The sequence below is a fragment of the Ambystoma mexicanum genome, chromosome 1q, assembly GCF_040938575.1.
Source record: "Ambystoma mexicanum isolate Mex_15411 chromosome 1q, UKY_AmexF1_1, whole genome shotgun sequence".
Lineage (NCBI taxonomy): Eukaryota > Metazoa > Chordata > Amphibia > Caudata > Ambystomatidae > Ambystoma > Ambystoma mexicanum.
The window spans coordinates 999,698,234-999,725,244 of NC_090922.1; the positions used below are offsets into that span (position 1 = coordinate 999,698,234).

General features: G+C 45.4%; 1 protein-coding gene across 6 annotated transcripts in view; it reads left to right on the forward strand.

Annotated features, from left to right (window-relative positions):
• The window catches only part of ZZZ3 (zinc finger ZZ-type containing 3), a 707,971-nt gene that overhangs the window by 234,530 nt on the left and 446,430 nt on the right, over positions 1-27,011 (forward strand). For all 6 annotated transcript variants that reach the window (XM_069641671.1, XM_069641666.1, XM_069641669.1 and 3 more), the window contains exon 7: positions 13,762-13,863. In XM_069641671.1, the coding sequence (XP_069497772.1) occupies positions 13,762-13,863 (102 nt within the window). The remainder of the gene's footprint in view (positions 1-13,761; positions 13,864-27,011) is intronic.

Genomic DNA, 27,011 nt, shown 5'->3' on the forward strand with positions numbered 1-27,011 from the left:
ATTACTGAATGTTACAGATTGTCTAGCAAGGACCCTCCTAAAGGGTTGAGAGCTCATTCCACTAGGGGCGTGGCTGCTTCCACAGCCCTGCAGCGGGTAGTTCCTATTAGGAATATTTGTGATGCAGCGACATGGGCTTCTATCCACAACTTTGTCAAACAATACTCCCTGGATGCACTCCATGGTCAAGATATGTCCTTTGGTAAAGCGGTTCTTTATTCTGCCATCTGATTGGGTATTCTAAATTATTTTCCCTCCTCCATTTTCTGGTACTGCTTTGGGAGTCTGTCAAAGATGTGGAATACGTTGGAGGACACAATCCATTCGAAGAACAAGTTACTTACCAACTGGTAACTTTCTTTCGACTGGATGTTCCTCCAACGTATTCCACATCGCCCTCCCAGCCTGCCCCTCTGGAGAATTTCCTGTGCTTTTGCAGCTTGGGTTCCCTCAAGGCTATGTGCTGTCAAGCAAGCATTATGTACAAGCATGTCACACGTTATGGAGGAAAAAACATAAACTGATGCTAAGGGCACTGTGTGTTCCATTTATAACATCTGGTGACATCGCCCTCAACGGAGGCCTTCGAGGGACATCGACCCGACGCCATCGATGCAGGACGCTCTCTGCCAAAAAATGTCCGAAGTAACACAGCTGTGGACATTACATGTCAAAGATTTGGAATACGTTGGAGGAACATCCAATCGAAAGAACGTTACCAGTTGGTAAGTAACTTGTTCTTCTTAGTAACCCCCCCAGTACTTCTACATAAGATGGGTTGTACTGGACCTACATAGCAAAAACTGGTAAGTAAAGTCAATTTCACTTTACTACTGTTGGGAACAGTAGTTTACACAAGAGAAGGTATTTAAACCTGAAGAGAAATCTAAAGGACTTCTCTGTGACACTGCACTGAAGGTGCTGTGTGTCACAATACAAAAGGTGATGCCTATGGAGTTTGTCAGACTCCAAAACCAAAAGAAACACAGAGTCCAAATCAGATCAATAATACATGAGTGGGGAAAAGGTCTCACTTACTCCAGGATAAAAATGTAAAGTCCTTAAATCCAGCGAAAGAGATGGGGTGCGGGGGGTGGGGGGGTCTCTAAGGTAGAAGGGAATTAGCACAGAAATTAGACCTGTACTACACAAGTTGATAGTGTGACTGAGCAGCCAGGCTTATCTCAAGAGGGGTAAATTTGAGCTGTAGAACCGTAGCAATGAAATACACAAATACAAGTAGCCAAGTAACACTTATACTTCGGGTTTGTAGTTTATTTATTTATTCTGAAGCTTATATAGCGCGCCAAGCCCAAAGGCATCTGGGTGGTTTCTTACAGAGTGTAGAGGTTACAATTGTTACACTAGCAAGTAAAAAACAGACATAGCGAAGATAATGACATTACAGATAGATGCAGTGAACAGAATAACATGCAGAGATTGCAGATTCAGTGAGGAGTAGGAGGGGGTGGTGACAAGCTAGGTTAGTGGGAGTACTTGGTTACTTAAGCTTTGGGTGAAGAGGTGCGTTTTGAGTTGTTTTCTGGAAGATCCAAAAAAGATTCTGGAGCTCTGAGTGGGAACAGCAGTGCGTTCCAGAGTTTGCTGGCGAAAGTGGGGAAGCTGCTACCACCTGCCTTTTGGAGCTTGAACCTGGGAATGGCTAGGTGGTGCTGATAGGCAGCTCGGATCGGTCTAGAGCGTTGTGTCTAAGTGATACTGTTGGACAGGTAGGCGGGGGCCATCTGGTGAAGACATTTGTAGGTTAAGGTGAGTTATTTGAACATGATGCGTTTTTGTACTGGGAGCCAGTGTTGTTGGTGTCCAATGGCTGAGATGTGTGCTGATCTGGGGACGTTGAGTGCAGCTCTGAGGGCATTGTTTTGTAGGATCTGTAACTTCTGGATATTCTGGATCCGCTTCCCGGCATACAATGCGTTGCAGTAGTCGAGGCGCATAAGGACTAAGGTTCTGGCTTGAGTAAGATAGCTGTCTGGTGAGAGGAGTTTTGTGCAAGCAGTAATGAGGTTGCATGTGTATGAGGTTGTTGAGGTGGTAGCATTTACTTGTTTATCGAAATTGAATGAGGAGTCTAGGTGGAAACCAAGCGTTTTTACATAATTGTTTACTTTAATGGTGTGTCCATCTATGACGAAGGACTTAAAGAGGTGATTGAGTTTGGCGATTCTATGTTGAGAGCCGATTATAAGCAGCTCAGTCTTATCGTCATTTAAAAATAGCCTGTGCTGCGCCATCCAATCTTGGATAGATCGTATACGGCATTGAGGATGGCTGTGTCAGTGTCGTGGTCTCCTGCGATAGGTATTAGGACCTGAGTGTCCTCTGCGTAATTAGTGTAGGTGACACCCAGGTCGTTTGTGAAGATATTGTACAAAGTGGGGGCCAGAAATGAGCTTTGTGGCACTCCACAGGTGACTGGGGTGGGGTTGTGCTTCTGCTTTAGTGGAGAAGACTTTCATAGTTCTGTCGCTGAGGAAGGATTTCATCCAAAGTGTGACGTTGGAGAAGTTTGCTGTTGATGTTAGGTGTTTACACAGAATATTGTGGTCCACCAGGTCAAATGCGGCAGAGAGGTCTAGGAGAAGCACAGCTAGTTTCCCATTGTCTCTCAGGTTATCCATTTGGATTTTTAGATCCAGTAGTGCTGTTTCCGCCCCATGTCTTGGGCGGAAACCACACTGGAGTAGCCCCAGGATCTTATTAGTTTCCAGATATTTCTGAATTTGCGATATGCTACTCTATCAAGAATTTTCAAGAGAAATGGTACTGTTATTGGGCGGTAGTTTGTGGGAGTATTGGGGTCCAGGGTGTTTTTTTTTCAATAGGGGTAGGACCCACGCTTTTTTTATGTCCGATGAGACAGTTGTTTTTGAAGGAGGCATTGATAAGACTGATGATGAATGGGCATGGGTCAACTCGACGGTTTTATGCTAAGGACAATTTTCAGAACTTCTGGGATGGTGACCTCTGTGAATTCGAATTGGGGAAGCTCCTTGAGGTCGGTGGAGGTAGCAGAGGGAGGTGGAGGTTTGTGTAGTTTGTCTGGGCTATTCTTTTTGGCTTCAATTGTAGATTGGAGGCGATTGATTTTTGTTTTGAAGGGCATTTTGAATGTTCACACCAGTCTGCATCTTTATTACAGCTTTCTGGGGGTGGGATAGGGGTTTCTAGCTCTCTGAGGATTAGCAATAGTTCCTTGGTATTGAAGCTCGCTTTGGATATTCTGTCGTCGTATAATTTTCCTTTGGTAAGAAGTACTTTTTGTATGTAATTCCCTGGAGGCAGTGTCAGAGATTGTTGTGGAGTCTGTTTATTATGGTGGGCTCAGCAGTGTCGTCTCGTAGGTGTAGCCAGGACGGGTTGCAATAGTGGGAGCAAGTTGTTGGCTGTGAGTTTCTTTTTGCTTCTCGAGGGCTCCTCTGGTGCTATATTCGGAAGGTTGGTAGGTCTGATCTTGGTATTGATGTTGAAAGTGATGCGGTGTTGATCAGTCCAGGGGCAGGGTGACTTACATATGACGGTGGAAGTGCAGTTGATATCTATCTGCAAGCCAGTCGAGAGTACGACCTTTCACCTTAGTGGGATTCTGGATCTTGTGCGCAAAGCCAAGTGCTGACATAGTGTTAGCCAAGGATAGAGCATTGGTGTCGAGTGGGTCATTCAGGCCTAGATTGAAATCCCCCAATAAGATGGTTTGTGATTTGGGTTTTCTATAAGAAGAGATGATCTGTGTGACCTCATTCTCAACGGTGTGTGTGGGCTCTGGGGGACAGTAGATGAGGTCGATGTTTAGTGTCGCTGTTGCTGAAAGAGACATTTTCACTGAGAGGAGTTCACAGGAGCTATGGGGAGTTGAAAGCACCTCTCATGTTCAAGGAAGATTTAGCTATGATGGCCACTCCTCCCCCTTTGACATTCGGTCTGTCCCTTCTGCAAATGGAGTAACTGCTGCTAAAGATTGTTAATGTTTGTGTTATGGATTTTTATGGGCCAGGAGCATAAACGGGTGTGTTGGTGAAATGCAAACAATTTAAAATCGCACATTTTCTACCCTTCGCATCACTCTCGGTCTCAAGGCAGTTTAGCAAGTGCAATTCTTACTCCTGTTAAATGGAAAGAGCAAGGATAACTATTCCTTCCTGGTGTTCAAGAACTGCCTTGCCGTATCGTCTCTCCCCAGGCCCCTTGTTCGCTCACCTTTGCGCTACAGAGCTCACGCCTTCCAAATAAAATGTATCTGCCTCCTTTCTTGGTCTGGCCTATATAATTGATTTCTAAATGATTACTTCTAAGATGAAGAATACCAAAAGCCGTTTGGTCATATCTCACCTTTTGTAAACTATAAGGGATATTCAAGGTTGGAAATTCATACCTTAACCGCTTGACCTCTCGGCACATGCAGCGTAAAGAAAGCCAGGTAAATAGAAAGTGATAATTATCTTTCTGCTTGGCTGGCTTTTCTGTAAGAGAAAGCTGCCCTTGGGGACTTCCCTATTTTGATTTATTTTGTATGTATTTATTTTATTTGTTGATGGTGCCCAAGACCCGGATGTATCAGGGCACCACTGTTTACAGAACATTCTGTGCGTAGTAGAAGGTGTACAGGGTTGCACAGTATTGTTTGGTTACAGAAGATACAAACTATCGAGCATATTTGTCGAATAGTGCATTTTTGATTTTATTGAAAAAGATCAGGTAGAAGGGTTCTTCTATGATGGAGGGTGGAAGGGAGTTCCACACTGGGGGAATGATGACTGTGAAGCTTGTACCTACCGCTCTTTTTTTTGCGAAATCTGGGGGTAGTTGGTGAGGTGGAAGTGGAGGAGCACTGGCTACGCAAACTGGATCTTTTGGTGATGCAATGTGTAAGGTAGATGGGTGGTGTTGTGGAGGCATCAGTGTGTGATGGATAGTATTTTAAATTCAATGCAGAACTTGATTGGTAGCCAGTGTGCTTTGTGTCTGATAAGAGAAATGTGATCTGATTGTTTCAAGCCCCACACTGCTTTGAGGGCGTTGTTTTGGATCGTCTGTAGTTTGAGGTTTTTGGAAGAGGTACATGCGAGCATGGCATTGCAATAGTCTAATTTTCTGCTTATAATGGCTCTAGCTAGTGTGAGGTAGTTGCTGTGGGTAAGGAAGTTTCTGGAGAGGTTAATAAGTTTGGTTGAGTAAGCCGCAGATGAGGCTACTGCTTTAACATGTTTGTACAGGTTGAGCTCTGCGTCAAGGTATGCCCTTCGTGTTTTGACATGTGAGGATACAGGGGGGGGGGCTTATCCCGTCGATGTGAGATGCGGAAGGCGGGTCGAGATGTTTGAGGCGGTGCAGAGAGCCGACAATAAGCAACTCAGTCTTATCATTTAGGCAGTGGTGGTGAGCCATCCAAACCTGATTGGTATTTGCAGAGTCAAGTTGGTGGATGCCTGTGAGTTTGAGGAGGATATGGGCATCGTTGGCAGAATGTGTGTGGGTATGTTCAGGCTGTCCAAATGATCGAAGAGGGGCTTGGTGTACATATTGTACGGTGTGGAGGAGAGACCGGACCCTTACGGGACCCCATAGGACACTGGGATGGGGTTGGCTTCTTCGGCTTCTGCGAAAACCCTAGAGGTTCGCTCGTTCAAGAAGCATTTGATCCAGTTGGCTGCTTCGGGAGAGAGGTTAAACGTAGAGCTGAGTTGGAGGCCAAGGATATTGTGGTCGACAAGTTTGAATGCAGCTGAGAGGTCTAATAGTAGGAGGATGGCGAGATCACTGTTGTCACGGTTGTGGTCGAGTTGGATCTTTAGGTCGAGGAGGGCAGATTCAGTGCTATGTTTGGGTCTGAATCTGGACTGGCGAGCGACGAGCAGATTGTTGGTTTCTAGATGAGTTTGGAGTTGTAAGTACGCTGTGCAGTCGAGGATTTTCAGGAGGTAGGGCACCGTCATGATGGGGCGGTAGTTGATAGGCAGGGTATTGACATTTTATTTCTATCGTGCTTGTACTCCAGTGTTTCAGAGCGCGGCAAGGGAGGGGAAGAGGGGAGAACAAAATGACTATCTTACTAGGCCCAGTGACATTGAGAACGTGCATGGGAGAGAGGAGGGGAAAAGTGCATGGAAGGGGGGAGAAGTGGAAAGTGCGGAGCCAGGGAGAAACGGATAAGGATAGGATCAAGTGAGTTTATTATTTATTTTTTTGCAGTGGTGTGATCCAGACTTTTTAATGGATTTGGGAATAGTACAGGCATTGAAGGAGGCATTGATACATTTGGCAAAGGTTAGGGCGAGGGGTTCTACACAGAGCTTGATGTGGTGGGCGGGCAGAAGTCTCCTATGCAATTGGATGCTTTGAGGTGCTGGATGGTGGTGAGCCTGTTTGATGGGCAAACGGGTGAGCTGGGATTGGGGGGGTACTGGGAGTAAGGGGTGTGGGGAGCATAGATTTCTTGGGAATGGTTTCATCTCCAAGGTTGAGGATTTTGTTTGCTTGGGTAGATTGTAAAAGGGAACACCAGGCTTTGTCTTTGAGAAAGGTGGCGGTAGGAGGGGTTGGTGTTTCGAGCTCCTTGAGGATTTTGAAAAGCTCCCTGGTGTTGGAGCTGGCATCAATGATACGGGCGTTGTAAACATTGGCTTTTGTGTTAATGATCGCTGTTTTGTACGAGGTAGCAATGCTGCTAAAGGCTTCCTTGTTGGAGTGGGAAGGATTCTTTCTCCAGATATGAACTTTCGAGCATTTTAGTTTTCAGAGGGCTACTAGTTCCTCAGTGAACCAGTTCAGGGGGTGTTCTTTTTTTCTGCATTTTCATTTTGAGGGGGGCATGCAGGTCCAGGGTACTGAGCTGTCAAACCAAGACTCAAGGGAAGCACGAAGGGTCGGTTCCAACAGGTCTTTAGTTAATTTTGTGGTCTGTTTTTTTTTTGGTGGAGGAGGGCGCAAGGGACACAGAAGAGAATCAGAGTAGTCTGTCCAAGGTACCATGTCAATGGATTTAACTTGGATGGGGATGTTTAGGGGGACGAGCCAGTTGAAGGTCTGACCTTTGGCATGAGTGGACATGTAATAATGAATGGCCATGTAATAAATCACCATGCTAACTTCTTTCTGCTGCTTATTCATTGCAGCACACATTATTTTCACAATAAATGTGAACTATACACATCATAATGCATTTGTGCTGATAGATTTTCAAAAAACATACTTTGAGGTGGAAGATATGTATATATATCAAGATATGAACATTGAGTTTTGTTGACTGTGTTTTAAAAACGTACATTGAGGTGGCCCATGATGTCATTGTGCGTGATATCATGCGCTAGCCTCCTATATCAATGCTGGCATATGTTATGGACACAGACATTATGAAAATGTATACTCTGGTGACATGGCATCTGTGCATTTTTCTAATGTTGCTCTAGACAACCAATTGTAAATTTTATGGATTTTTATCCCACTTTTCTCAACTATCGTGCTGTAAAATGCACCATTTCAACTCATAAACTCCACTGCTTCTCAAAGGTTGCCAGCGCACACTGCAAGAACAAACAGCAATTGTTGTGCAGTGCAAGACCAAACAACAATTGTGCAAATCGCTTTGTGTTTGTGCTGTGTTAGCCTTACCTTGTTTCTTTTGGTTAGAATAGTCTGCGTAATAGATTCCTTTATTTTATGAAATGGAAGGTTTAAATTTTATTTATTTCTGTTGATTGGTTTTTCTTTCTTAACAAAACAAATATGTGTAAAAATACAAATCAGCAGGCAGTTGAGGAAAATAGTAAAAAAATAGCAGGCTGGTAAGTAAGGTACCTAATCAGCCTTCAAATAATGATACTTGATTGCTGAAGGAAAGGTCTATTCACCAAGTCATGGATAATGTTACAGAATATCTGGGTAGCGGTAGACCGATTGTCCACTGATGGTCTCACTGATATCCTGGATATGGCCCTGCCAAAGGATCTTGTATTGCCATTTCACATGGCCTAGAGAACTGGTTGAAGCCGGATACGACACTGGCAGCCATAAGAATCTCGCAAAGAAATACAGGCAGGCTTCCATAGATTTCGAAACATCCCACCCTGAGAGCTTGGTGGTTCAGGCAGCCACGTCAACTTCAAAGGCGACTTCCTATCCAACTATACCAGATAGTGTCAATAAAAGGTTTAATGCTTTAGGGAAGAGTGCGTTCTCTGCAGGCAGCATGGCCCTGAAGGCCATCCATGCAACTTGTACTCTGGCCAAGTATACACACACCCTATGGAATGTGTCCCGTTGGCGGCGGAGGACATCCCAGAAGGGGAGGAGAGAGAAAGCTTCTTAAGTCTTGTACAAGACAGAAAGGATGCCATGTGTCAGTCTCTCTAATCTGGCTTTAATTCATTTGACTGTGTAAATCGTGCTGTGGTGGCAAGTACAGTCACTAGGAGATTTGGTGGTTGCGCAGGTCAGGGTTTGATCCTGATAGCCAGGCAATGTTATTGGACATGCAGTTTTATGGCTGTCAGCTTTTTGGCTCTAAGGCTGATGAAAGCTTAGAGAAGCTAAGGGCATCTAAGGTGGCAGAAAAGTCACTAGGGGCAGCAATACACCAGCCTCAGCAGCTGCTCAGGATTGGAGAGGTGTGCCCTTTCGATACTAATCCTATGTGGGAAGGGCAGAAGGGCAGAAGGGTCAAAGTAGAGCACCTCTTGGTTCGGGAGTATGAGGGGTTAAGACTATACTCTAAGCTGCTACTTATTTGCCCACTGCAGGATCTACAGCTCCAAAACTCCTTTGATGCTTTGGTCAACAAGACTGTGGTGCGGGCAGGCTGACTCTGCATTTGGAAGATTGGCCGAGCGTAGTATCTTATGGCTATTGCCTCCCGTTTCTAAAAAGGCCTGTATTGTCAACCAGGAAACCATCCGCCCCTCCATCTTTGAAAGGATCTACGTGATTTGCCCGCGGCCGGAAAGTTTGCACCTTTCTCATGCGAACACACGTACATGCCCCCACCCACAACATACCCATGACACCCCCCCCCCCCCCCCCACCCACACTCCCAATATAAACAAACCCCACTACCTTTTTCTTCACGCTGAGTCCCTGCAGGGCCAGTTCCCTTTCACTTCTGTGATTGTGAACCTGCGCTGCAGGGTCCTTTTTTCTTTTTCTTTTATGGGGGCTGCAGGGGTTTCCCCCCCCAACCCCTGCTCACTTTACTGTGTAGTATAGTGAGCGGGGTGTTGCGGGGGACACCCACGCAGCCCCCGTTTATTTTTTTTACAATGCTACCACCAATGGTTCGAATTTTTGGTGTTCAAACCTTTGGTGGTAGCATTTTTAGAACTTTTGGTTCATGCAAACATTTTGATGTGGGGGAAAACGTCCAATACTGTTGGAAAAGGTGTGATAGTTAGTACCTGTAGCGGAAATGAATCAAGGTTGGTATTCTCCTTATTTACTCATTCCCAAGAAGGATAGGGGACTGCAACCCATCTTGGACTTGAGTTTCTTGAACAAGTCTCCTCAGGAAGGACAAGTTCAAGATGGTTACTCTTTCACAGATTTTCCTGGCCCTCTGGCTTCAGGATGGCATGGTGGCACCGGCCCTTCAGGATGCTTGCTTTCATGTGCCAATCCATCCCAAACACAAAGTATCGGAGGTTCGCAATTGGCGGTTCTCATTTTCAATGTCGAGTCCTGCCTTTTGGGCTAACCACCTCTGCCCCAAGGCTTTTCACGAAGCTGATGGCGGTGGTGGCAGTGAATCAAAGGAGGGACGGAATTCACGTGTACCCCTACCTAGACGATTGGCTGATCGGGGCTTGTTCTCCCGAGCAGGTTCTCCATAATCTCGGCTACACATGTCACTCCTTCCACAAAATGGGCTTCTCCCTAAATTTCAAGAAGTCCGACACCTTCTCAGAAGCTTCAGTTTATTGGGGCAGTCCTGGATTCTTCCTTGGGGAAAGCTTGGTCCCCCGAGGTAAGGGCTCAACATCTTCTGCAGATGTCACAAACATTTCCAATTGCTCAGTATCTTGGTTTTATGGCATCCTGCATTTTCCTGGTGCCAAAAGCCTGTCTGAGGATGAGGTCTCTCCAATGGCCTCTCAGATCCCAGTGGTCACAGTTCCCCCGAGAGGATGATGGACCGTCTCCAGGTCCTAAGCAGGGTCACACAGAACCTCACGTGGTGGGCCTGCAAGGAGAATGAGGAAGGGGAACCTTTTTGGCAGCCATGGCCGGAAATAACCGTTATGACAGACGCCTCCCTTGCAGGATGGTTAGCTCACATGTACAACCTGACAATCGGTGGTCATTGGTCTCCGTCGGAGTGCAAACGTCATATAGACCTTTTGGAGCTGAGGGGCAATCAGACTAGCTAGCGCTAATTGCTTTTATGCCTTCTGTACTGGGGAAGAATGTTCTGATAATGGCAACACATTGGCCATGCATTAGTTTAACAAGAGAGATGTAAAGTAGAGCCACTACCACTCTGCAGAGAGGCAATTCAGCTCGGGCTCTGGGCACTACTGCAAGAAAGAATTTCTCTGTCAGCAGTTCACCTGGCTGCAGAGGCGAACACAGCAGCCGATGCTCTGAGCAGGCAGAGCACAGTCTCCCATGAGTGGGATTCCTTCTAGAGATCTGTGCCTTTTGGGGGACCCTGCAAGTTGGTCTGTTCGCGTCCAGTGTCAACAGGAAATGTGAACTGTTCTGTTGCAGGGAATTTCATCAAAGAGGCGCTCTGGGGACAGGTTTGTGATGGATTGGTATTTTCCCCTCCAGTATGTGTTCCCTCCAGTCCCCATCATTCCTCACATCATCAGGGGGTTGAATCAATTCTGAAAACCCAGGATCCTGATTGCTCCGGATTGGGCCAGGAGGACCTGGTACCTGGACCTTCTGTTTATGTCCATCTGCCCTCCAATTCGTCTTCCCCAAGGAGAGGCTGCCTTCTACACCTAGAAATCAGAAATCTGAACCTCCACACCTGGTTTCTGAGAGGTTAAGATACAAATATTGGGACCTTCTGGAAGAAGTTATGGAGATGTTGCTTTCGGCTAGAAGGCCAGTGTTGGGGAGAATTCTCATTCATATGCTAATTCCATTCAGCTTAGAGGCCCCCGGCAACTTTGCTGGATTTTGAGGACTTGTTTTTTTTACCTGGAGAGAGTGAGCCGCCTTTCCCACTCGCTCATGTATTTTGTTGTGTATTTTACTCTTGTGTTCTTTGATTATGGGGTTTTAGATAACTCCATAGGCATCATCTTTTCATGTGCGTCAGTCAGCACCCTCAGTGCAGTGACACAGGGAAGCCTTTTAGGCTGTCCCAAGGTTTAAACACCTTCTTTGGGATAAACTTATGTTTCTCAGAAAAAGTAAGGTTAAATTGACTAGTAAAGTCTTTTTAAATTCCTAGACCCAGCACACACTATATTCCTATAGAGTACTAGAGGGGTTACCTAGTATCCCCTGCGTCTAGAAACTCATGTTGCAGTCCCCTGCTACCCTTTCCTCTCGAAATGGCTGTTGGCAGTGGTTTTACAACGAACTACCATGATATTTCCCGACCGTGAACACTGGTAGCTAAAAATCGCGGGAGCCATGTTTTTCAACATGGCGCCTAAGCCCCCTTTGTTTAAACAGGTTCCGGTCTTCTTTTTTGCCATTTCTTTTTGGAAAGGTCCTTCTAGTGTTTTTCTCTGCGTGCCAAACTAGGTTTGGTCCCTTTGTTTTTATGCCTTTGGCGGGCTTCAGGACTGAAGACCACCTCTGGCTTTCGAGTGTCTGGGGTGGGCAGGAAGTGAGGGAGGTGCCCTAAACTCCCTGTGCTTAGTCTCCTAGGAGATCCAAATGCACTCTGGCGTGATTGGCTGGATGACAGTCCGGCAAGGACAGCCACCCTGCTGGGTGAGTGGCAGCTAGGCTGGAATGAAAGGGAGAAAACTGTTTAAAAGACGAGTCTCTTGGCTTGGAAGGAGAGTCGACCACTGGAACGAAAGAACTGAAGAAGAGTTGGAAGAGGGCAGCTGCTGAAACTACTGGACCGTTTGCCTGGTGGAGCCCTGCAGCAGGTCCGAATAGCCATGTTCATCTCGACAGAGAAGCCCTTCAAGGACGACTTCTTCCTTTGAGTTGGTAGGACCAATCAACTCGTAAGCCACCTGGACACCATTCTCGGAGCTGGTTAGGATTAACCAGGGAAAAGGACACCAGCTACCAGAATCGAAGAATTGCCAGTTTGCCAGCTTTGCGACCAGTCCCTGTGCAGTGCAGGAGTCCCCCGATGTCCTCCCTCTTGTCCCCACGACTGAGGCTCAGAAACAGCGAGATCTGCAGCAACTGTCAAACATAGAAGTCTTCAACTGCATCTTTTTCTTCAATATAAGGTACTGTGAAAAACCGACCAAGAGAGCTTACCACTCACTGCGAAAGTTTGTGGAACTTTGGCAACTTGCAGGCCTAGTCAGCTTGTGACCCGACATATGAACCTTTCTTCCGTGAACTACTTCTCAGAACCGTGGCAGACTTTTCCGTTTAAATACCAGAACCGTTTTTACCTATACAAGACTCTAGACCATTGACTTTGGCCTACCTACAGCATTGAATCAACTTCTCTGGTGAACTCAAACTATTTGCACTGTTATAAAGTAACTAATATTCCTTTTATTAACTTATGCCTTTTTGCTCCTACTTTAAACACTCTGAATGCCGTTTTGTTCCTCCTTCAAAGTAGCTTAAATGTTTCAGCACCGGTTAGTGTAAAGTATTTTAGTATATTTTTGCGTGATATTGATTGCCTCCTTTTAGTGAATGTTTTCTGATTGATATCTCATATCAGACAAGCTGACCAGCTCTTTTTGGGTCACACATTTGGACAGGCTGTAACCAAGCAGACCATTTCCTGATGGATTATTGTATGCGTTTCTTAATGCTATGGTTTGGCGGGCAAAGACCTGCCAGATTGTTTGAGAGGGCATTCCACCCGTGGAGTGGCTACCATTTCTGCTCTTCAGGGAGATGTGCCTGTACAAGGCATATACAATGCCACAACTTGGTCGTCTTTGCACACTATTTTCAAGCATTACTGCCTGTATTCTGTGTCTGGTCAGAAGTCTGTATTTGGCACGGTTGTGCTTCACAGCATCAACCAACAATACATTCTCGATTGCCACCGCTTTCACATACTGCTTTCGGCATCTGTGAAAGATGAGGAATCTGTGGGAAGACGCAATCCATTAGAAGAACACATTTCTTACCCCTGGTATTGTTTTTTCTACTGGATGTGCCTCCCAAGGATTCCTCATCGCTCTTCCAGTCTACCACTCTAATTAGCCAATATTTCCATTGTTAGATCTTCCTCTCTTTCAATGCCTGGCTAATAAGCTTTGAGACATCTGAGCATAGGAGGATAGAAAACATAAACTGAGGCAAATGGCGCCAGGCTAGCTATTTATACCAATGTTGACATGTCAGCCAAGAGCAGGGCCGAGGCCGTTGAGGCCCACGCGTCGACGAATCATGGCGCCCTCTACTATGAAAGTTTGCGAATTTGCAAGCAGACCTACGGATATATCAAAGATGAGGAATCTGAGGGAGGAATATCCAGTAGAAAGAACGTTACCAGGGGTAAGTAGTTTGTTCTTTTAACATGTTTAAGTGTGATTATTTACAGTGCACTACGCGTTTGTGAAATGCGTTTCGCTGTGTACATTTAAGGTACAAACACCTTGTAACAAACCTCAATTTTGATTTTAACTCCATCAGAAAAGATTGGAACAGTTACTCTTAAAGTTCCCCCCAGAAGAAGTGGAGTCTCGGCGATGGCAGAAGATTGCAGATAGTTTGGGTAACAGAACTGCAAAGCAGGTAATTAAGTTTGTTTTCTCTACCCTCTGAACCTCTTGATATATGTTGGAAACGAGATCAAATGCAAATTCGTAAATATTCTTTCTGCTATGCACATTGACTGGCATGGATGAATCAACTCATTTAATCTTTGATAACTCATTTTTACCCCACAATGAAAACACACCCAGTTGTAGGGTGGCATCACTGTTAAACAGATCCTCGTACCACTACAGTGAAAATCTAAAGCTTTGTAGGCATCTTAGCAAGCACACAAAAATACATAAAGAACTGAATTATCAACCAAAGAGTGAAACAAAATGTGTTACATACTGATATGATATTCACTATTCTACACCATGAGAAGTTTATTTGCAGTAAATTCTATTCATTTCCATGATTTCATCCATATTTCGGTTTTCATGGCACATGAACATAACCTACATTTTTGTTTTATAAACTGATAAAGATCTCTTTCATACATTAGGTAATCATTTTTGGTGCCTGTGTTAGTCTGTTAGGTTTGCTTATGTTTGAGGCATACTAGGTTTGAGATGTTGCAGGAACACTGTGAATGGGCTGGTTGTCTGAGTGAGAGGCTCTAGTTAAAACTGTGAGGAGCTTTAAATCTGAATATTCCTTTCATTGGATTGCTTTTCTCCCACAGATTCCTCATCACATATTTTAGGGGGCATTCTCAGAAATGTGCTAATTCCCTAATTTTGCTGGATTGTGAGGGCTTGATTTTTTTCAAACTGGATAGAGAGAGAGACCCTTTTCCCGACTCTCATGTATTTTAATGTGATGTTGTACACTGTTTCTTTTTGGTTGTGGAGTCTGACAAACTCCATAGGCATCGTCTTTTACATTGTGTCACACACCATCTTCAGTGCAGTGACATAGGGGAGTCTTTCAGATTTCCCAAAGGTTTAAATACCTTCTCTGGGATAAACTACTGTTTCCCAGAGCAGTTAAGTGAAATGGACTTTACTTACATTTGTAACTTTTTAAACCCAGCACACACTATCTTACAATGGGGTGCTTGAGGGGATACTTAGTATCCCCTTTGTCTAGCTTCTCATGGAAAATGTTTGTTGCCCTTTCCTCACTGAATGGCTGGTGGCAGTGGTTTACGTTTTTACTACTTTATGGGATTTTACCATGGGCTGCGTTCGCAGCCACGGTAAAGCACCCACGGGTACAATTTTTATGAAAATGGCCCTAGTCTTCTTTTTTTCACCATTTCTTTGTGGAAAAGTCCTTCTTGGGATTTACTCTGCGCACCAAACCAGGTTTGGTCCCTTTGTTCGCTTTGCCTTTGGCGGGGATTCACGAGTGAAGCCCGCCTCTGGCTCCAGGGTGTCTGGCGTGAGCAGGAGGTGAGGGAGGTGCCTGAAACTCCCTGTGCCTAGTCTCCCAGGAGACCCAAATTCACTCTGTGGTGATTGGCCGGCTGACTGCCTGGCAAGGACAGCCACCCTGCTGGGTGACTGACAGCTAGGCTGTAATGAATGGGAGCAAGCTGCATAAAAGGCAAGGCTTTTTGGCTTGGAAGGCAGAGTCGACCACTAAAGGAATCCGAAGAACTTGAAGGGGACGCCTGCTGCAACTCCTGGACCGTTGGTTTTCCCGGTGAAGCCCTGTTGCTGTGCTGACCCTCAAATTTCTTATCGACAGAGTAGCTCCTGCAAGGACGATTTGTCCCTTTTGAGTTGGTGGGAACAATCAACTTCAAAGTAAGCCACCTGGACATACTCTGAAATCTGGTCGAGTATCCACTGCCGTTGCTGCTGGAACCGGATAGCCAGGGAGAGGAACACCAGTTTGTGTGCGTTGCTTTTAAGCTGGCCAAGAAATAAAGGAAGATCCTCCGGACTCCCAGGAAGCAGGACTGACCGAGCCCCCTCAACAGTGCGGGACCCCAGATGCAAGGAAAGTCCATCTCAACAGCCAGGAACCGCAGTGTTGCTATTTGCGGTAGATGCGAGGAGCTGAAGCACTGAACAGCCACTTGTTTGAAGTGTGCCGGTTGCGAGCGGTGGCTGTCCCATTGCAGTGCAGGAGTCCCCAGAAGTCCCCCCTCTTGTCCACACGACTGAGGCCCAGGAACAGCGAAATATGCAGAGCTGCACAGGAACAGATGTCATCTGCTGCACTTTTTCTTCAACCTAAAGTCTAAGAGAACTTACCTCTTGTTGTGTAGTCACTTGTCCTCATTGGAGACTTGCTTGGTTGCATGTTTAGTGTTGTTTGCTGCTTCTTTACTTCACAAGCCTAATCAGTTTGTGGCCCTACTTTGATCTTCTATTCTACCAAGACATTTTAAACATTGGAGAATACTTTCTACTTACCTGCAAGAAGTGCTTCAGTTCAACTTGACCTTTGCAAACTTAACTTTGCTCCCTTAATGACCCTTCTCTCTTCTGCTTATGTGTTTTGCCTTCCTTCCAGGAAAGGGTTAACTCACTTTGCATTGGGGGGTTGTATTGAAAGTACTTACCTACGTAAGAATAACTATGAATACTTCTTTTTATTCTGAACTCTCTCCTCTTTAACACTTCTCCCACGAATATTCTAAATGCAACAGTAATATATTAATGCCAACAGCACCCTAGCTATTGAAGTCACCTGAGGGTGTAGGTAGTGCCCGTGTGTCATCCCACATGGGTATTTGCTGATTTAGATAACTGAGTGTGTATTTTTGAAGTATATTTGTGTGGTGTTTTATATTGCTCCCTTCTGAAGAAGGCTTATTCTGACTGATAAATTAAGTTTTATTAAGAAACCTGGTGTGTAAGGGTTTATTTGAATAAGTGTCACTGAATCTCTGTGCAACTCCCCTACAGCTCATATTGACCCCTCTTAATATAAGCCTGGCTGCTCCACACGCTACCAAACTGTGTAGTGCAGACGTATACGAAAGGTTGGGTTTCTATTGCCAGGTCAGGGTTGTTGTAGTGCCCCCAAAAGGTACTGCATATAATCTTGCTTAACAATATAGATATCCCTTTCAGTGGCTCGGAATTCTTTCGACAGGACGGGCAGTGCACCTCGTCTCGGCTGTTGATCCCTCTTGACTCGATCCAGCGGTCATGGAATCCAGATGTGACGTCGGTAATCACATATACCATACCTCTGTTCCTTTTTTCAGCACGCTGCTCATCTCCCTCTCCCTTTCTCGCTCTCTTTCTTGCTCTTTCTCGCTCTCTTTCTTGCTCTTTCTCGCTCTCTTTCTTGCTCTTTCTCTCTTTCTCTCTTTCTCTCTTTCTCTCTTTCTCTCTTTCTCTCTTTCTCTCTTTCTCTCTTTCTCTCTTTCTCTCTTTCTCTCTTTCTCTCTTTCTCTCTTTCTCTCTCTCCATCAATTTTGTCTTATTCGACACTGTGGCAATGGAAGTTGTCGGGCTTCAAATAGTGCAATGACTGTAGATCTAAGATGTCCATTACGTACCCAAACAATGTCTGTGCGCAGTGCTTCTGTGTCAGTCACGTCATGAGGACTGCATGAACCTCAAGTCACTGAGAGAGGGCTGTGAAACTTGTGGAGGTCTGCCCTATCCAAATCTCTAGCCCGCTCGGCACAGAGGTGCCCACTCTGGCAAAGGAGCATAGGCACCATAAAAAACCAAGAAGTGCTCACATTTGTGCAGCCATTCGTCATCATCCTTCTCCCATAATTGTATTCTGCTCCTCTTTTGCTTTTGGGGCCATGTACAGTTCACTAAGAGCTTGGTGTAATGGGTCCTTGCCCTGCCATTTATGCAGGGCCATGGCAGTGACCTTTGATTTCCTGCAGCCAGACCTGTTCATTCTGTTCTGGCCACTCACCCCTGACAAACAGTTTGTGCATGAGGTGTTCCCTAGCCATATTGATTTCTACTGGGATCGCCATTTTGGAACTATCAATTTCTTTATGTATTATTTTAGGGTTAATTTACTTTTACCAACCGGACCGATTTTGGAGTATTTATTTTGAGAGGTGCTTGTAGAGTGTAGCACAGTACACCAACCAAGCAAGGTGTCTGCACCCTGCAGGTTAGTCGGCTGTGCTAGGCTGCCACGGGTGGTAACTCGAACTCAAAATCACAGCACAAGCCCCCAAGATATGGTACGGATTTCTATTAGACAATACACCCCTGTCTCATCCTAGAATGCAATGCACAAATTAAATATTTATTGTGTCTATAGGCTCAATATTCTGAGTGATATACCACTCATATCACACCCCTTCTCAAAATACCCCCAGGTCACAATGGACCAGGAATAAGGCTGGTTTGTAAAGGTAATATTTATTTATTTGAAATTCAAATCAAACACATGATTTAATATATGGTGCAGCAATCACCAATGTGGTGACAAGACAAATAAGAAAGTGGGTAATGCAGCTGAATTCACTTTTGAGCAGCACAGAAGATAAAACGTGGAAAAGAACAGTTTTGGCTTGTTGAAAAGATAGCGCTTAAGTTAAGATTCCCCCCTGCAAATTTCTCATCTCACAATTAAGCAATTCTGCACAGATGTAAGTAAGCAGCAGGTATTTGGGAATATAGAACAGTGTATAGGGTTTGAATACAATCTTCCCTCCCCAAAACAAGAGAAAACGTTTTGGGAAATTATATACTTTTAAAATGGCATTCGAAAAATGGCTTGGAGAAACAATGAAAAATGTGCAAAAATCCTTGAATTGATATAAATCTCCATTGGGGGCAACACTGAAAAGATCCTAACAAACATAAGCTATAATATGAGCAACAGTGCACACTTGGAATCAGACTGGAAGTTTGGAAATACTTTGAATGGGAAAACACACATGTAAAACTTTTTTGCAAAATTGCAAATTCCCGCCTAAATTTCACTATGCGATTTATTTTATTTTTTTTTATTAATAAAAACTGGTCAAATACACCGGTTTTTAGGTAGGTTTAAGTCGGAGTTGAAATTAAGTCTCTAGCTATTAAATTGAGGAAGTTATGCAAGTTTGACTGATGTTTTTAGAAAAACAGAAAATCAGTTTTAAAATGACCGGTTGCTTTTACTTAAACTAGATTAAGGGCTAAGAAAAAGAATGCACCCGTAAATCTCCACAGTTAATTGGCCACTGTAATCCTTCATGTGGTGGATACCCTGTTTTCTTTATGGGAATTACTTTATTTAATCAAAATCACTAATGGCTTATGGTCTAGTAAAACAGATATGAGAGAAAATCATCGCTAACACTAAGAATTATAAATAGGGTTGCAAGAATAGTTCTGACAATATTATAGGTTCTTAAGTTAAAGATGGGATAGGTTATAGATGGATAGGACAAATGATAGGACAAGGCAAGGCAGATATACTATGGTTTACTATGATTCCTATTGATACTTACAGTCCACTTTAAATTAAGATTGGACCGTCAAGGGCTTTGATCATCACAGATCGGGTTTACATACAGCAGGGCACTTCTGGCGGGATAGGTCAGCCTGGCGGTTCTGGTCATTTGGACTGGCTCCTCAGACTGGATTGGATTGTCCCTTCTGGTTGCTGGAGTTCTGCGGGATGGTGAGTTTCAGCAGGCAAGCATGAATGGTAGCAAGCCAGCGCCCCCTTGTTTAACCTGCCAAATGACATCACTAAGTTCATGGTAGGGGCAGACTTGCAACCCACAATGCTATGATTGGTCAAAGGCACAGTTCCCGCCTTGCTTTTTACTGATTGGATGACAGAAAGGGTGGTCATATTTTATGATGTGACTTGGGAACCTCCCATAGTTTTTAGGACCAAAATTTAACTTTGCCCACAAATAGATATTTATATATGTATGCCCTCTAATAAAATCAGACACATACATAACATATTTTTTGTGGGTTACCTTTACAGCCAACTCCCAAGTTGGTGGAACCTGGCTTTGTCTTTCTGTGGAATTTCGTCACTTTTAATCATGAAGGTTTGGCCTAACATTTCCTAATTCAGTACATATATGTGCAATCACCCCTAGAACAGGGATACACAATATTAGATTTGCAGCATTAATAGTTTCTGCGCAATTAGTCTTTTTGACCAACTTTTGTTCCTTACGCAGTAAGAAATCCTACCAAGTCTTCACACGTCTATTGTAAATTCAGATTTCAATGTATGTACTTTTCATTTGTTTACTTATTTTTGCTGCCAAGTGAAATGTCATGAGATTCTGTGGCAAAATAAGCAATTTAAATTCAAAATCGCAGGTCAGTTTTTTTTGTGCTTCCCAAGTGTGAGCAAATGGCCAGACCGTTGAAGTTCACTGAGAAGCCTCTCCCAGCATCTTGCCCCTCCCCTGGAGGGATGAGTGTCCAGCCTTCTATTGTCTTTGCCTGGGCCACAGACGAATGTCTAATGAGTCCTATGTCATGAGTATGCAAGGACTCCCCATAGCAATTAGTCCTTTCCTGCCAGCAGTGAACTGTCAATCTTTCCCAGTCGAGCAGAATTGTTTTTTTTTATTAAATAGTTGATAAACTCCAATCTGGGTTACTTTAAGTATTCACCTACATCTTTCATTAAAACATATAAAATGAACACAGTTTATAGGTGGATTTTTACATTAGCAATCCTTTGACATTTCTTAAAGAATTAGGGTTTCAACAAAAAAAACATGCTTTCAAAACAGGCGATTTTGCACTTCCTTCATGGAAAAACACATTAAACTTCTTTTAAATCCGAGTTTCCTATGCAGCACATACACATTTGATCCAGCACCAGTTCTTCCCTTGAGTGCAGGGATTGTTTGCAGTCTGGATACATGTATCCAGCCTTTGTTTAAGGTTTCTGTCTGTACAGCTGATTCTGTTACATGTTGCAATTTTAGCCGCGTTTTTCCCGTGGAACTGAAAACAATTGTTCCTGGGCTGCCTTTTCCTTCGATACATTTCATAACTGCTGTCAGTCAATGAGGTCCGGTTCCTCTGAGCCACACTGGATGATCCTGACATTTCAGTACCCTTTTTAATCTCAATGATTCAATGGACATAAATGAATCTAGCGCCAAAAACAGCACTTTTGAAGGTTGCAAAGCTAACATTTAAAAGGCATTTTCGGTTTTCCATTTGTAAAGTGATGCAGTGGGGCACATTGGAATGGATCAAAATATCCCACAGTGCAGCAGCTGGCAAAACCTGCATTTAGTTTCTCTTGTAGAGGAAGTGGGTACAGACTGTGTTCCCTTTGGCAGGAAAGCACCGGTCTCGCAGCCCAGGCAAGGAAAGAGGTGTGTCCCACGCTACAGAAGGGGCGGGGGAGCCTCTAAGGGCCAGCAGACGGTGGCAGCAGTGGCTGCGGCGGGACTGCCCTCAAAGCCGCGTTGAGCTCTCTACTGCCACCCCCCCCCCCCAGTTTCACTGGTTGGAGGATGGGTAGGCCATCACTGGCCCCATTGGCGGTACTGATTACCGCCGATACCTGGGCCCCTCAGCTCGTCCAATGGAGTTACTGTCTTCCTTTCTTAAAGAGGCTGCCGGACAGACCACCCCCACTTCCTCAGCACCCGGAACAGGAGCTCCAGGAAGAACTGCGGCCCTGCGTTTGAAGAGTGCAGTGGAATAGGTACCTCCCGAGCAGAGAGGATCAGGCTGCTATTCCCGGTACTCAAGTGGGAGAAATTTGTCCCATCATAGACCTCAGGGCCTTGAACAAGTCCAAGATGGTGACTTTGAGAGAGATTCTCCACGCTCTCATTGACTGGTGTCGTTCCATGTGACGATCCACCAAAAGCACAAGAATTTGCTCAGATTCCTCATAGGGGACAACCCCTACCAGTTCAAGCTACTGCCCTTTGGGTTGACCTCCCCTTCAAGGGTTTTCACTAAGATAATGGCGGTAGTCGCGGCCCACCTCAGAAGATCCAGGGTCCATGTGTTCCCATAGCTGGAGGATTTGTTTGATCCGAGGGAACTTGGCAAAGCAGGTTTCATCCCATCTTGAGGACACTTGATTGCTACTCCACAGGCTGGGCCTCTCCCTGAACTTACAGCACACAACACCAACACAAAGGCTCCAGTTCATCAGAGCGGTCCTGGACACTCGGGGGCAGTACATCTGATGGGGATGGAGAACGGATTGGCGGACACTCTGATCAGGCAGGGCACAGTCTCACACGAAGGAGAAGTGTGCCAGGAACTCCCAGAGGAGATCTTCGCTCAATGGGGTACCCCAAGGGTGGATCCGTTTGCCACAGACTACGACAGGAATTGCAAACAGTTATGCTTGAGGGAATTCCCAACGAGAGGGACCCTGGGGGATGCATTCCTAGTGGAGTGGGACTTCGACCTCCACTATTCCTTCCCTCCGATTCCTGTAATTCTGTGGGGTCTCGGGAGGTTAAGGAGGTTTCACACAACCCTTATCTTGATTTGCCGCACTTGATGGAGTTCCTTATGTCACTGGCCTCGTCGGGCCTTCAGGTTGCAATAGTCAAAGGATACTTGGTGGCTTTGTCTGTTTTCAAAAGGTCTCAGGATCAAGCGTCTTCCTTTACGATCCCATTTATGGCCCAATTCCTGAAAGGGTCTTGTGAATACAATTCTGCCTTTTCTTTTGTTATCCCAAACTGGGACCTTAACTTGGGTCTCATTTTCCTCCTGCTCCTTTTGAGGCTTTGTATTCTTGCTCCATTAGTTTGCTTGCTCTGAAGACCTCTTTTTTTGGTGGCCATTATATCAGCCAGACTGGTCAGTGAGCTGCAGGCCCTAACGTGCAAGCCGCCACATCTCCACTATTTCAGGGAGAAGGTTTTTCTTTAAGTACAACCGGGATTTTTAACTGAGGTTGTTTCAGAGCCCCATCTGTCCCAGGCTATCAACCTGCCGGTTTTCTACCTGCCCCCTCATCCCTCCAAGGAGGAGGAGCATTCAAAGGCTAGACCCGAAGCGGACTCTTAGCTTTTATGTTGCAAGAATGGCAGAATTTAGAAAAACGGACCAACTGTTGGCAGCCTTGTAGTTGGCGAGAAAGGGTTTGGCTGTCCATAAGCAATACATGTCTAGGTGGATTACACTCTTTATTTCAGAATGCTATCTCAACACAGGAAAGTAATTGCCTCTGAGCCCACTCTGCTATGGGTGCGACAACTGCTTTGGCTCTTCAAAGAAGGGTACCAGTGAAAGACATCTGCCCAGCGCCAACTTGGTCCTGACTGCACCCCTTCACCAAACACTCCTGCCTGAATGTAGCCCGTGGAGCGACTGCTCGCTTAGGGAGGGCGGTTTTACAAAGTTTTCTGGTATAGGGTCTTTCATTCTGCCTCCTTGGCACATACTGCTTTGGAGTGTGAGAAAGCTTCCAAGTAGACCTTGAGAATCCCTTATTGAGGTGGCCAGGGAAGGACTGGCGTGCTCAGATCTCGACCCTGGGGGTGGACAAGTGAGGCAGGGTCACCCGGACAAGTGAGGGAGCGTCACCTGGGTTAGGGGAGCCTGGATTATGCTCGAGGGAATCCCCCAGGCGAGACACGATTTCATACTAGGAAAGGTGGTGAGGAGGATGAGGACCCTGAGGCTTTTGTAGGCCGCTCCAACTCTACCTCCTTTACACCCAACTAATCTCCTTTGCCAGAGTCCAGGAACACCTCTGCATCTGGTGAACCTATTCGGAATTCAAACCACGTAAACTACAACTTCCAAAATCCCTGTATTCCTGTTGCCTACCAGAGTGCTCCTAGTGGTCCTTATCCACGTCCCTCTGATTTTTGTTTCCTGAACTCTGTCTACTTTGACAAAACACTACCTTCCCCACAAGCACCCCTATTCCTACCAAACTCACGCTTCCGAGCATACCAAAACCTCTATGACAAGGGATATCATTCTTATAAAACCTTTTCCCGATCCTACCCCGTAGGATATTCAGACACTCTACCACCCCCCCTTTCTTACAATGAGACAGACAAAAGACCAACACCAGGGCCGTTTTCCTGACATGTCCCAACACAAGTGTCAGGCAATTAAAAATAACTATGCACACCAGAGGGCCCTTTCCCTTCCCCACTGGGATAAAAGGCAAAGCACCAAAGCACACTTCGAGCAAGCCTGAACACACAAGGAAGCAGCCATTCCGGACCGGCTGTTCAAGCTGAGGAGAAAGGCGGAGAGACCTGGAGGGACGACCAAGAGGCTATTGCTCTTGTACTTGCCAACTCATATCTGCGAAGCCTCCAAAAGGGAAAGCATAAGACCGGGAAGTCTAGCTGGCGTGTGGTGTGACAGGCGTCAGCGGCACACAGGGCCCTCCCGCGCTGACAGTCGCAGTGGGGAGAAGCTCTTGCCGCCTGTTAGGCAAGATTTGATGCAGTAACTCTGTGGGAGACTACACAAGTCTTGTCCTCTTGGAATAGGGTAACCTACCAATTGGTATAGGTCTGTACTACACAAGTTGGTAATGTGACTGAGCAGACATCCTTCTCAAGAGGGGTAAATGTGAGCTGTAGCATCTAAATCCACAAATACAAGTATCCAAATAACACTTCGACTCGAGGTTTTCTAGTAAATTATTTATTTTTTAACAGTCAGTTTTAAATGAGCATTCTATAAAAAGGGCAATGTGCAACAATAAAAATACACTTCAAAATACTTTCTCAGAATCAAGGCAAAGCAAGAAGAAACTCTTTAGAGATACTTCATATACACTTCCTACACCCTGGGGTGACTTCACTAACTAGGACAGTATTGGCATTTATAGATCACTTTTGGGTATTGTACATAAAGGTCGCCCTCATTTGTGCGCCCCCCCGCAGTCACTGCGAATTTAAAGGTGCACAAAAGGAGGGTGATATTTACTACACCCAAGCAAAGCAGGGGTATCCCCCGCTCTACCTGGGCGCAGTAACGGGTGTCGGGGGTTGCGGGGGTGTCCCCGCTTACCATTTCGGAAAGCAGGGGACACGTAAGAAAATAAAAATAAAAAGCACCCTGCGGCATCAGCTCTAACCCACATTAGTGGGAGGAGCTGACATCGCAGAGTGTGGGCGGCACACTTCTGCATGTGCCCCCCTAAAGGTAAGTGGTGTAGAGGGGGTTGGGAGGGGTAATGCAGGCCAGGGGGAGCGGGCACAGTGATCCATATGATCACTGCACTGCGCCGTAATTGGTGTCAGCATTTTCGGCCGTTGCAGTTACTGGGGCGCAGTGACCACATAGATTCTCACTTTTGTACTAATGGAAGGAAAAAAGGTTAACCGGTTCTCGGAGCATGTGAGCACATTTTAAATCTCCCAATGAAGTCTAGATAAAACTTTTTTTCAGCAATATTAGTTAAAAAATCAATGCATCACCTATGAGGGACAGTTAGAATCAAAGTCAATGTGTTAGAAGAGTCTACAGGGAGCCAAGACAGCCAAAGTCAATTTGGAACAACGTCTATGTAGCTGAGGCACTTCTTTGGTAGCTCAAAAGTCTTGCACAAAGTTAAAGAGTTTGTTGTAGAAAATTACTGTTGGGCCACAAGCTGTTACACCTGTGAATAGTTAGAGCTAGTGTTAACTCTAGAAAGCAGCTACTGCAAATCTCAACTCAAACAAGCAAGCTGCATACAAAGAGGTAAGTACCCCAGAGTCAGATCAGTAACTTAGGTTAGAAGAAGAGGATCCAGCTGGCCTCTGTCCTGGTTGCAGAGTGGCAGATCCTGTGTTCCTGGGCCTCAGTCATGGGGACAAGAGGGAGGACGTCTGGAGGACTCCTGCATAGCAGTTTGGAGTTCGGCAGCAGCTACGGACTCTTTACAATTCAGCTGCACTACACAGTTTCAGCTACCGGCAAATAGCACCACTGCGGATCTTGGACACTGGATGGGCTTCCTTCACTCCTTGAGTCCAGCACTCTGGTTAGGTGACTCGAGCTTGGGTCGTCCTACTTCGGGAGTGTTCTCAGGATCTTCCTGGAGCTTCAGTCCGGCTTAAAGACGCTGCACTCGACTATGGATTTCTCAACCCCTGGCACTCGGTACCAGCAGCAGCAAAGAAGTACAGCCGGTTGGGGAAGGTCTTCCAGCAAAGTTCATCTCGGGGTTAGTTGGTCCCACTAACCCAAGGGAAGAAGTCGTCCTTTCCGGAGCTTCTCTTGTCGTTTCGGAAAAAGGAGTTTCAGCACAGCAGCAGGGTTTCACCAGGCAATTCAACGGTCCAGGAGGATGCAGCAAGCTTCCTTCTATTTCTTCCAGTGGTCGACTCTGTCTTCAGTCCAAGAAGCCTTGCCTTTTATGCAGGTTTCTCCCATTCATGCACAACCTAGCTGTCACTCACACAGCAGGGTGGCTGTCCTGCAAGGACAGCCAGCCAGCCTATAATGACTGGGTGCATACAGGTAACCAAGGAGACTAAGGACAGGGGAGTTTCGGGCACCTCCCTCACTTCCTGCCCTGCCAGACACACTGGAGCAAGAGGCGGGTTTCAGTACTGAAGCCCTCCAAAGGCAAAACGAACAAAAAATGTAAACCTGGTTTGGCGCGCATAGTTAAACCCAAGAAAGATCTCACAAACAAGAAATGGCGAAAAATGAAGACTGTGGCCATTTAGACACAATGGTCACCCATGGGATTCAGCCTGTGGTAGAAAAGCACAATGGTAGGAAAGTTAAACCACTGCCACCAGCCATTTAAAGTAGTGAGGGTAATATAAAAAAGGTACACGTGTAAGTAGGAAAAGGGGCTGCTAAGTAAACCCCAGCACTCCTCATAAGATGGGGTGTGCTGGACCTAAAAAAGAAAAAGTCAAGTACAGTCAATTTCACTTTACTATTCTTGGGAACTGTAGTTCACCCAAGAAAAGGTATTTAGACCTTAAGAGAAATCTAAAGGATTTCTTTGCAACACTGCACTGAAGGTGCTGTGTTTCACCATACAAAAAGAAGATGCCTATGGTGTTTGTCAGACTCCAAAAACAAAGAAAACAAAGAGTCTGAATCAGATCAAAAATACATGAGAGAGAGTGCTGAAAAAAAGGTCTTACTCACTCCAGGGTAGAATTTAAAAGTCCTAAAGTTCAGCAAAAGAGCTTGGGTTTTCTAAGGTTGAAGGGAATTGGCACAGAAATGCGAATGTTCGCAGATCATGAATGTATCTCATCCCGACAACACCATTCCGCTGGCTACTGCAGTGACTATATTCAAGTCCCTTAGTCTTAAGTTCTGAGATCCCCCGGTGCCCCTCTCGTACATTACTTTTCTGCGTCA